Below are 11,094 nucleotides of genomic sequence, written 5' to 3' on the forward strand. Positions count from 1 at the left end.
CTTAGAAAACATTTTAGGCTCCTTGATAAACTCATTAAATTCATTTATGGCCTCAAAAAACCATTCGAGAACTTGAAATCAACCCAATAACAAAAATCTTTTTGAATTCATATATGTGTTTTAAGCAATTTTAAGGTAAAAAAATACTTAAGTTCTATTCCTCTCATCAAATGAAATCATTTGACATCAAGATCAATCATTTGGGTTGTTGGAATCGATGTCGACGATAATCTTCTTTCTCTGCCGTTGCAATGAGCTGATTTTCTCTCCACTCTTAAATCAAAAACTAAAAAAAAAAAAAAATTGGACCAAAATTGATTTTTTAAAACTTTAAAATTAGAGGGACCCAATTGTTTAATTCATAAAGAATGAGGACTCCGTGGCACATTTCATAATTTTTTTTTTTGAAAACACCACTCTTCTAGTTTTACTTTAGTGCCATCTCTTTTAATTTTGTTATTTCTTAACATGTTTAGCTTAATTAGTTTTCAATTAGAACTTGAAGGACAAAAAAAAAAAAATTAAAAAAAGAGAAAAAAAAAAAACTCAGGGTACATTGAATTTACGGTACCCATGAGTGTGAGTCTATCATGTGTGGGAGAACAACATTACCTCATGCCTTTTAGTGTTTTACTTAATAATAATTGTTTCACATTTTTAATAACTAGGTAGCAGAGAAATTCAATCTCACCATTTTATTCTATCGTAATAAAGAAGATATTATTAAAAGAAATTTAATATGAGAAATTTAAAAGAAATGTCTTTAAAATTGATTGAAAATAAAATTTAATCTAGTATAATGTATTTGAAGATATATTTTTCATCAAATATAATAAAAAAAAATACTTCTTAAATAAAGTCAGGATGATCCAATAATAGGATTTGAATCACTGTTCTTGTTCCCAATCCTACCGTTAGTTTTGAATTCAATAATTTGAATGGGATAAAAGTAATAAAATAATAAATAAATTATTATCATTATGGTGTACTAAATTATGTCCACATAATTATCCAGATTTAACAAACATACGATCATATTATTAAGAAAACATAAAAATAACTCAATCTTTGATCAAAAGTATTCTGCCCTGGACTTCTTTCCTTGATGTATCTATGATAAGGTTGAAATAAGAGTAGTGTCTAAGAAAATTAGCAAGTGATTTCTTCCATACAGTAGGGCTTCTTGTTAGCAGATCAGCAGGAAATTTCAACGTAACCATTCAATATATTAATCTAGCAGTGTAATATAAAGTTAGAAACAATGGCGAAAATCAATCCTTTTATTGCACAGAGCAAATAAGCTATTTGTCACCTCTGGCAACCCGTATAAATTCGAGTTTCAGTGTTGCCGGCTGCCGGCTATATTGGATAGTTAACATAAAGCATATAAAGAGGTAATGACGAGAATTTATCCAGCCATATATGGCAACTGCAATGGGATTTTTCGCTGGAGCATAACTCGAACTGCAGGTACAAGCAGAAGGTATAGTGCAAGTTTACAGTGTGAAAATCTTGATCTGAATCCACTAGATTGCTTTCTGGGAAAATAAGATTGTTGTTGAAACCTTGGCTTGACTCCTTGTGATCCCTGCAAAGCTACGGCCAATTCAAAGGGGCACCTTCAGGATTCGAGGTAATCATACACGCTCAATTTTGTAGTTTGAACTGCACAGCAATGTATAGCATTACGGCCTCAAAACTTAAGCCATTTCTTCTCTTTTTCTCTACCGGTAATAGCATTAGATGCAGATGCTTTAGAAGCCTCAGCTTTGGCCAAAGTTATGCGAGTCTCGTTTAATTTTCTCATAGCAGACTCATAAACCACCTTCTCTTTTTTGTTTCTGTTTGCCATGTCTTCAAGCTTCTCCACACGTATCCTCAACTCCTTAATCTCATCATCATAAGCAAGTAGATCTCGCCTATTGACTTTCTTCTCCTCTGAGCCTTTACTTTTCTGCTTCTTAGCTGACTCGCTGTTCAGAGCTTTGTTGTGCCCAGCAAGTTGATTATTGATAAGAGTAAAAACATCTGGTCTCGTTTCCTCTTTAGCTTTTGCTGCCCTAGCTGCTGCTGCAAACTTCTTCTCACGTTTTCTTTTCCCACCCCTGCTTCTCTTCTTCCCATGATTATCTTTGATCCCCTCTTTTTGAGACTCCAGAGCATGATCAAGTGATTGCTTTGGTGGGAGGACCTTCACAGGGATAGGGTCCAGCATGCCCTGACCCGATGCACCTAATCCCATCCCTTCACGATAACCCATATTTGCCATCATCTTGGAAGCTATGCCCCGTGTATGATTTTCCCACGTCGCAAATATGGCAGTTCCTGTTTGGATACCTCTTTGTAAGTTTGTGCTCTCAAGAAACCCTAAACCTTCTGCACTCTCTTCGTCATAATCGCTAGAATCAGATCCTTCTGAGCTTGAATCAGTTTCCTCTTCATCACTCATCAAAGCATACTCAGATATCGTCATAGCTTCACTCCCAAGCTTTGCAGAGCTTCCACCATCATGGAAAACAACCTGCCCTACTCTGTGTTCATTATCCCAAGATTCAAGTTCAGCTTTCCTCCATATGCCAACATTACTATCTGAAAGTGCCCAGATACTGGATCCCACCAATGACTGATCCCACATTGTTGGCACATAATTCTTCAGGGAGGATAATGACACATCAACCCCTGCACATATAAAATCACATCAACCAGCAATCCTGGAAATAGCTGTTCCAGCAAATGATATAGATAGGGAATACGTTTAGTAACAAATGAATAGATATATTATGGTTGACAAATAATAGAAATATACGAAATCCCAGATGGAAAAAACAGCAAAAGCTGCTCTAACACAATTGTGAATGCACAAAGAAAGGTTTAAGCAGGAAAAAGGAAAGGTGTCAAACACAATAGCCTACATATCTACTTCAAATATGAAGAATAAATTGACAATGATCCCAAGTTACTTTATTGTTGTAGTGTGGGGAACAGACTATTAAAACTAAAGAGAGATTTCATAAACGAAGTAAATTGTCCTCTGTAGTCATTCTATGAAAGTTGTTTTCCCAATGTAAGGGCAGGCTACATCCTTCATCCATGTCATTGGATGAATTTTGACCGCATTGAATTTTATGAAAATGGAAATATAAATACAGCTTTTCCAGAAGAGAAAAAAAAAAAGGATCTACTAGCCCCACACACTTGAAATGATTTCAACATACCATGTGATAAGCGGCAGCTAGTGCCAAATCGACATCGTTCTTGCAGAAAAAACTTGCATATCTGCACTTGGGGAGTCGATCATCAGTATATTAGTTATCGAAAATCATTTTTATTTCATACACTACCTCAATATAGTTTCAGCACTTCTAATATTTTCCCCTGTAACATATAATCATCAGTAACACTAGTTGGTGTATAAGTGGCACTTTAGGATGTATTTTTGCCTTTTCAGCAATGCCAAATCTGACTCACTTAAAGGTCTCCCATCCAAAAGAGATGGACAGTAAAAATATTAGGAGAAAAACTATGCACATGAAACCAGGTTTGAGAAAAGAGCTGATAGTTTAGTGAATGGCTACTAAAACATCCCAAGAGTGCTCTTCAGACAAAAAAGAGGATTCTAACAATCCATCAAAACCTTGCATTAGATAAAGCCTAAATAAATAACATACAATCAACTGTTATGGCAGCATAAGCTAGTGGACTAGGTGCAAGTGGAAGGATAAGATTTATGGGTGAATCGGAATGTTCCAGTTCCATCAGCACCACAAAGAACAAACACTGTTAGTCCCACCAAAGAGGATGGATTGGTTATTTGGGAAGGCAATGGACTGTGTCATACTATATTCCAAAAACAAAAAGCAGAAGCAACCTTTTTGGAAATAAACAGAAAAACGTATACTCACCAGCATATTTTCTGATATAGGAGTGAGGAAAGCGATCTTCGCAGTATCAGAACAAACCAACTCAATAATTTGACCATTGTACCAGCGTCCATCAACATGACGGAATCTGCATTTTGATCCTACAGAGTAACACTGGTCCTCTAGTGGTTCTGGTTCAACATGAACTGGATCAAGAGGCTCAGCCTTGACATCCTCTACAGTATGGTAGGAAGCATGTAATACTGAATCTGCCTCTCGTAATAACCGTGCACGTTTTAGATGCAGGAGTCCCTCCTCTACATCTTTAATGACCTGAAGAAGCTCCTCTTGAACCTGAGATGAAAACAATAACGTCAAACAACTTGTACCATAATTCAAAATGATGGAAACGACACAAACAGAAAGTCCACCTTCCACAATCATAAAGCATAATATACATTGCTACGCATGTTATTTGCACATCCTTGTAAACACAAGCCATACACCAATGTCTAAAGGTCTTCTAGCACAAAGGGTGCTTTTCAAAAGAAGCAATTCTGTAAACCAATAGATGCAAACATTCATTGAAGGTACCAAAGACCATTTCTTTTACACCATTTTGGTTTTAGCATTAATCAGGTAATGTAGAGTTTGCCCGGTCGTGTTCACACTCCTTAGACAAAACATTACAAGAACACATAAGTAACAAGAAAAACAGCTTCTATGCACGAAAAAAACATCATAAGAGCAATGGATAGTAAAACCCAACTTGTTAAACTAAAATACAATTCAACTTTTTAAGAGGTTACCCATCAAAATGAACAGAAGCTTCTACACAAGAAACAAGCATAACAAAAAATCAACCAAAACAAAATCCAACCAGTAAAACTCGAGATACCCACTCAAGTTTCAATCTTTTTCAATAAATAAACACTCCTACCTTCTACAAAAGCATTAAAAAGCGTATCCCTCAATTGGGTCACCAAGAAAATAATAGAAATATGATAAAAACAGAAGGAAAAATAAGAAACCAAGAAGAGAAGGCGGAGAATGTTACAGAGAGAAGCTCAGGATTTGATGGGTCAGAGGCAAGAGCATCATTCAAGGCAGCTAATGAATCTTTCTGCTCTAGAAACTGTAGTTCCAGTTGGTTCTCTAGAGCTCTCTCTTCTTCCTCGTCTGCCATTGCTGCAACGATCCTTCGAGATCAAGGGAGGAGACCAGACACAGATGTTTTCAGGACACTACAGTTGCGTCATTTATATCGGATGATTGACATGTCGTCCTTTTTTATATTTTTTTTAAACTTTAATTTACCATGATGGACCAATAGTATAGTCTAAATATATATGATACCCAGAAGTTCTTAGAATTGACAAAATAATAATTTTAGGCTTTTACCCTGAATAATAACCTGGGTTAGAATATTAATAATTTTTTTTCATGTGGAAGTTTCATTATAAAAAACGTTTTTTTTTTCGAAAATCAAAGCTATCAAAGGATTTTATATATCAATTAAAATTAAATTTTTTTAACAATTTTATAAATACATTACTCACATCAGATATAATTAGAAAAATAAATCCTCATTAATGATTCGAATATTTATATTAAAAATAATTTTTTTTGTTCATAAAATTTATTTATGAAAGGGTTTAGGGTTTGAGACTCATCAATAAATAATAATAATAGTTACCATTGTTTTTATCGTTTTAGGAAAATTATACTGCATTGTTGTTTTAATAAAGTTGTATACAACTTCCGTGCATTTCTATATTCATGTTTTATACTCAAACATGAAATCAGATCTTTTTTTACTCATTTTATTTACTCAAGTTCCAATCATTTAGTTAAATATATCTAATAAATCAATTTACATATTAAATATATTTGCTAATAATTTTTTTTTATGTTCCTTGAGCATGTTAGATTCTATTTGATATTGCGATCCGACTGTATTTTTAAAATAAATTGAGTTTTTTTAATTTTTTAGATGTTTTTTTTATCGTTTTGATATGTTAATATCAAAAATAAATTTAAAAAAATAAAAAAATATTTTGATGTATTTTCATGCGAAAAACACTTTGAAAAACAACTTTTACCACATTTCTAAATAGGCTCTAATAAACTTAGTTTTAGAGTTCATTTGGTCGTATGAAAATGTGTGATTAAAATTGTGTTTTGCCTCAATTATAAATTTAAAAATATCTGGTTAATTAACCTGCATTGCAATTTTACATGAATTTCAATAAAAAATCTCTTTTAAAATCTCAATTAAAAAAACTATAATTATAGTTTTTTTATTGAGATTTTAAAAGAGATTTTTTTAGTAAAATTCATGTAAAATTGCAATGTAATTATAGTTTTTTTAATTTTTTTTTTAAACCATAATTGCAAAAACTATAATCACGAGATTTTAGTAAAGTTTTCTTTTGCAAAATTCAGCACCACTTGCCTAATTTAATTAAACTCTAGGATTAATTAAGTGTAAAAATCCATGTAAGTCCCCCCTCAACATAAGCGAGCAACAAGTCGCCTGCCTCTACATAAACGACTCCCCACTCTCCTTTCAAAAATCCCAAAATCAAATTCAGGACTGGGCGGGCAACAACAAATACAAATCCATCTTCTCCTCCACAAAAAAAAACCCTAAAATCAGACAACTAAGAAATGGGCCACCGCCACGTCCACCACCAAGCAACCGACAGTTTAGTAAACCTCTTCACGAAGGCAAACAACGATCTTACTCTTGTCCAACTCAAGCTCGAGAGAGAATTTCAACAGATCTACCCTGACAATGTAATTTTTTTACTGTTTTTTTTTAAAAAATTGAATTAATTTTTTTTATTATTATTATTATTATCACTACTACTACAAAATGCAGGCAAATCCAGTGAAGCTGGTTAATAGAATAAAGAAAGTACAAGGAGATTTGACAGTCTTGAAGGATCAGTGTCAAGAGCTTCTTGCAGCTAAACAGGTAGGAATTGGTGATTTCTTGGTTTTATTTTTTTGGGTGGTAAATTTTGGTTTTTTTTTTTTTTTTTTTTTTTGAATTCGAGGACCCAAATGAAGGAATTGTGATGGGTTTTTGGAGTTTTGATTTTTCATGTTGCGTTTTTGTAGGATTTGATTGATAAGGCGCGGACGGTTCTTGTGGGGAATAGGAATTTGATACAGAGGATGGAAGTGTCGATAGGGGTTGATGTTACTGGTGATGCCGAGGATCCTGCATTTGTAAACTTCAATCAGGTAAACTTTTCGCTTGTGCAATTCTCTTTGGTTTGAATTTGCTATTTTTAGAATTGGTGCCTTTTTGTTGGAATAAATGTTGAGAAAGACTATAAAAGCATTTGGGAACTTGTGTGTTTAAGGATGTTTGTTTATGGAAATGGAGTTCTGGTTGTAATTATTCATAAATTGATTGGCTCTTTAGGAAGTTCCAAGTAATCTTTTTGGGTGAAAAACCAGGACATGATGAAACCCCGGTGACCCAATTTCCCAGAACAGATTGTGTAATCTCACAATTAGAAAGATGGATGTTTTGCATATATTTGATGTTCATGACGTGATGTGTCTGTTCCATGTATAATACTGATTGATTGATTGTATTTTTTAATCTTAACGTTACACACTATTGTTGCAACGTTGAACTGGAAAACAATGTCCTTGAAATGATAGGGTTCTTTCCTGTAAATAGTACCATACAACATACATGCTCAACAAAGAGGTATGATAAGTGTTCTCATCATAATATCAACCAGCTGGAGCATCAAGGAACATATGTTCGTTTTCGAATGTAACATATGATCGATTAATATGCGCTGATTAGAAGGTTGCATGTTTTCCAAGTGGTGTGTAAAGTGATTGCACCATTTGCCAGTAAGCAACCAAAATTGAATAATAGTGAGGCTCTGCACAAGTGCGTGCCCAGGCAGAGATATTTCCTGGGCAAGTCTTTTTCTGCTAGCAAAGCCTACATTTCTGAACCTCAAAACACTCGTCTTTGTTCAATTTCTCCCATTATTGCTAACAATATATGCAACTACTGCATCTGGGAAACAATATTATTATGTCTTTGATTTCTTCCTTCTTTCAGATTATTGATGAGTGGACGACTCAGGTCAGAGCAAGAACAGGTACGAATCTACAGGAAATCTGGTTTTTTGCTGTAACATTTACTGGTGAAGTCTTAATGCTTGCCTAGATAAAATGCCTGTTTCATCATTGACGATGAAGTGAGGAATTTTAACGGTCATGAAACTTGGTGTTCATGTCGTGGATATCAACTTGGCCCCATTTCCATTTCCACTTGCAATTTGTTTTCTTTATTGGGCCATTCTGCCTCCAAAACATGGTATTTGTTGGGCTGTGATGAGCATAGTTCCTTTAGCTTCTCTGATTGTCAGTTTAGGAATCCAGGGGCAGATTTCTGTTTGCTACCATATGTGATACTGTTGAAATTTAGTTGCAATGAGGGCTGATAATGAGATATTGAAGGTTTTGCAACTCAAGCCACTACCAGAAATGACAATATGCAAGTATCAATAAAAGACTAACTTCTTGTTATCGATGCAGGGGATGAGAAGCACGATTCTGACGCTGAGGATATCAACAAGTTGCTTTTCTCAGCCATAGTTCAAAACAATTAAACAGTTTTTTTTATAATTAAAAAAAAAAAAGCTTGGTGGAGCCGAGAAGTCCTGCATTTTGTGTTTGTAAAAACAGCTTGTTTGTATCAAAACGCTCCTGTAAAAAAACAGCATGGCTATGTAAACATATTGTAGCTGAAATCTCAAGTTTATCGCCCCCTTCTACGTGATTTATGCACTAGTATTCGATGTTTGATGGTCAAGCAGACGTTTTCATGATCACTGAAACGATAGCATTCCTATCGGATTTACTTGTAAATCTAGATGGAAAATTTGATCGGAATGGGCTTGGAACCATAAGCCTAACCTTCAACATCATTCCCATGTTTCTTTCGAGGAGTGGATGCATGTTTAAACAAAGAATCAGAATGTGGCCAGAAGAGAATGCCTTGACCGGATATGAATGTTATGCTGCCTAGCAATTTGGCACACTTGACTGTTTCATTGTTCAAACTGGTTTGATTAGAGAGGAGCAAAATAACTGAATTATCTAGATTGGATTAAAAAAATGATATGAGATATCAACCCCAGAAAACCAATTAAGAAATTAAAAATAAAATAAAATCAATTTGGTTTGATTTCGGTTTTATATTTGAGAAATAGAAAAATAATAGAACCAAATTTTTTTAAATAAAAAACTGTAAGCGCCAGAAGAAATCAGTTCCATTGAATCAAAACATGTCAAAAATCCCAACTAGAAGATTTTTTTAAATAGAAAAACGAACAGAACCAAACCATAAATTCAAAGCATTTTCAGTGAATCGGACATGTCTAAACTAAAGATCCCATGACAACATTTTTGGCGTCACCTGATGCAACCCATGTAACAACTTGTGAATCAAAGACAATAGCTAGAATTGAAAATTTTTAGATATTTACATTCCTAGAATCTAATCTAATAACATGTGCTGATTTGTGGAATTCATATTACAAAATACAGTAAGAGTTGTACTATGAAGTTAATGAGGTTTAATTATCAATTCCTAAACAGAAATGGAGAAGAAATCAAAACATGAAAGAAAGTCACTTCGATATTTCTCATACCAGTCAGTGGTTTTAACTTCCTAACAACTGAATCACAGTGCTGCTACTTGGAGATGGGAGGCTTCCCCAACCACCTGGCTCGAAAGCCAGTTCCTTTACAATCAGAGCAGCACATTGACCCCTGAAAAAAAAAATCAAAGATACAAAATGGCACATACATGTTAGCATGCGCTTCTACTTGCCGGTACTTGAACATGAGTCGGTTTGCAAACATTTTAACATACCTTTCCAGCACAAATAACACAAGTGGTATTTCTGGAAGGAACTTGGCAGAGCATGTTATCGCCAAGAATGAAGAATCCTGTACCCCTACACCATTGGCATTCAACTTGCCCATTTGAATCGCAAGAAGTACACGCAACTGGCCTTGGTTGCTGTAAGCACCACAGACATTTGATAAGCAAAACTTACTTAATAATCATAAATAGAAATGACAGCATCAAATATTTTGTCTATCTTTAACCTATATTGTCAATTAGAATACTAGATAAAAATTTCACAGCACATAAAACAACCTTAACACTCCTCTGAAATTCCAAAAACACTTAAACATCATTAAATTCCAGTCGTCCAGTGGTTATTGTCATATTCATTAATCATTGTTTGTTGTATGCCATGTACTTAATTCAAAAAACTTCAAACAAAATGGGACTATCTAGATAATCAAACCCTAAAAGTAAAAATAACTCAAATTTCTAAGTGCTAAATTCAATCATCAAACCCTGAAAAGCTCTCAACTTTTTTCATTTCTAACTCAATCTTCACCCACCCAAGAAACTAATTACATTAAACTCAATCTCTGTAACAAAATTTTATGCAACTATCTAGATAATCAAAACCTAAAAATTACTCAGTTTTCTAAGTGCTGAATTCAATCATCAAACCCTGAAAAGTTCTCAACGTTTTCCATTTCCAACTCAATTTTCACCAACCCAAGAAACCAATTACATAAAACTTGATCTCTGTACCAAAATTTTATGCAAAGTAGATAAATTTCCAAAACTGAAAAATCCCAATAAATAATTATAAAAAAGAAAGAAAGAAACCCAATTAATTTAATATACCTGTGAGATTAACCAAGCTTGTTCCATCCTCTTAACAAAATCAGAATAACTCTCATAAGAATCTACCATTGAAGCTCTAACAACCCCACAACCCCTCCTTGAGCTTCTACTACTTGAACCAAGAGATACAACTACAACCCCACGAACCATCCTTAAGCTTCTACTACTTGTACCATGAGGTACAACTACAACACCAACTCCTGCTCTTCTTATGCAGCTCATGTTGTTATCCATTGATTTAGCTGCTGTAATAATGGGCCTATTACAATAACACACAGAATTCAACCTTTATATTCTCCAGAGATTAATATTATTTTTGGGATTTTCTTTTTCTGTGTGCGTGCGTGTTAAAATAACGATCAACTGTGGGCGATTTTGGGCCCACTTCTTGTTTGGCCCGCGAGAAAAACCAGGTTTTTCCAGGAATTTGCACAGTGTCAGGAGATGACGGCTGGTGATTTAGCTGGGTTGAAA

At 34.4% G+C, this 11,094-nt stretch overlaps 3 protein-coding genes across 4 annotated transcripts; 1 reads left to right on the forward strand and 2 right to left on the reverse strand.

Annotated features, from left to right (window-relative positions):
* Window positions 1-1,262: 1,262 nt before the first annotated feature.
* Window positions 1,263-5,115, reverse strand: LOC7458436 (zinc finger CCCH domain-containing protein 22). The gene is made up of 4 exons (XM_002324308.4): window positions 4,918-5,115; window positions 3,903-4,214; window positions 3,216-3,276; window positions 1,263-2,679 (listed from the first exon to the last, which is right to left on the reverse strand). The coding sequence occupies exons 1-4, from the start codon at window positions 5,044-5,046 to the stop codon at window positions 1,694-1,696; spliced, it is 1,488 nt and encodes a 495-aa protein (XP_002324344.2). The 5' UTR covers window positions 5,047-5,115; the 3' UTR covers window positions 1,263-1,693.
* A 1,313-nt stretch (window positions 5,116-6,428) lies between these two features.
* On the forward strand, window positions 6,429-8,686 carry LOC7465433 (uncharacterized). The gene is made up of 5 exons (XM_002324891.4): window positions 6,429-6,659; window positions 6,745-6,840; window positions 6,987-7,112; window positions 7,960-7,999; window positions 8,439-8,686. The coding sequence occupies exons 1-5, from the start codon at window positions 6,531-6,533 to the stop codon at window positions 8,510-8,512; spliced, it is 465 nt and encodes a 154-aa protein (XP_002324927.2). The 5' UTR covers window positions 6,429-6,530; the 3' UTR covers window positions 8,513-8,686.
* A 124-nt stretch (window positions 8,687-8,810) lies between these two features.
* On the reverse strand, window positions 8,811-11,094 carry LOC7458435 (uncharacterized). Of its 2 annotated transcripts, XM_024589831.2 has the most exons (4): window positions 10,621-11,091; window positions 9,781-9,930; window positions 9,557-9,677; window positions 8,811-8,948 (listed from the first exon to the last, which is right to left on the reverse strand). In XM_024589831.2, exons 1-3 carry the CDS (start codon window positions 10,852-10,854, stop codon window positions 9,600-9,602), a joined length of 462 nt encoding a protein of 153 aa, XP_024445599.1. In that variant the 5' UTR covers window positions 10,855-11,091; the 3' UTR covers window positions 8,811-8,948; window positions 9,557-9,599. The 2 variants fall into 2 exon arrangements, with proteins under 2 accessions (XP_024445599.1, XP_002324343.2); XM_002324307.4 differs by lacking the exon at window positions 8,811-8,948 and having other exon boundaries at window positions 9,344-9,677; window positions 10,621-11,094.

Source organism: Populus trichocarpa, chromosome 18 (genome assembly GCF_000002775.5).
Source record: "Populus trichocarpa isolate Nisqually-1 chromosome 18, P.trichocarpa_v4.1, whole genome shotgun sequence".
NCBI classification, from domain to species: Eukaryota; Viridiplantae; Streptophyta; class Magnoliopsida; order Malpighiales; family Salicaceae; genus Populus; species Populus trichocarpa.

What these genes read in the sequence shown, in the direction of transcription:
- LOC7458436 (XM_002324308.4), bottom strand. Translation starts at nt 5,046, where the DNA reads ATGGCAGACGAGGAAGAAGAGAGAGCTCTAGAGAACCAACTGGAACTA. An exon ending in CAAATCCTGAGCTTCTCTCT is followed by an intron (nt 4,215 to 4,917) that starts GTAACATTCTCC and finishes TTTTCATCTCAG; the next exon opens with GTTCAAGAGGAGCTTCTTCA. An exon ending in TAGCTGCCGCTTATCACATG is followed by an intron (nt 2,680 to 3,215) that starts GTATGTTGAAAT and finishes TTATATGTGCAG; the next exon opens with GGGTTGATGTGTCATTATCC.
- LOC7465433 (XM_002324891.4), top strand. Translation starts at nt 6,531, where the DNA reads ATGGGCCACCGCCACGTCCACCACCAAGCAACCGACAGTTTAGTAAAC. An exon ending in AGCTTCTTGCAGCTAAACAG is followed by an intron (nt 6,841 to 6,986) that starts GTAGGAATTGGT and finishes GCGTTTTTGTAG; the next exon opens with GATTTGATTGATAAGGCGCG. An exon ending in CATTTGTAAACTTCAATCAG is followed by an intron (nt 7,113 to 7,959) that starts GTAAACTTTTCG and finishes TCCTTCTTTCAG; the next exon opens with ATTATTGATGAGTGGACGAC.
- LOC7458435 (XM_024589831.2), bottom strand. Translation starts at nt 10,854, where the DNA reads ATGGATAACAACATGAGCTGCATAAGAAGAGCAGGAGTTGGTGTTGTA. An exon ending in AAGCTTGGTTAATCTCACAG is followed by an intron (nt 9,931 to 10,620) that starts GTATATTAAATT and finishes TGGTGCTTACAG; the next exon opens with CAACCAAGGCCAGTTGCGTG. An exon ending in GTGTTATTTGTGCTGGAAAG is followed by an intron (nt 9,678 to 9,780) that starts GTATGTTAAAAT and finishes TTTTTTTTTCAG; the next exon opens with GGGTCAATGTGCTGCTCTGA.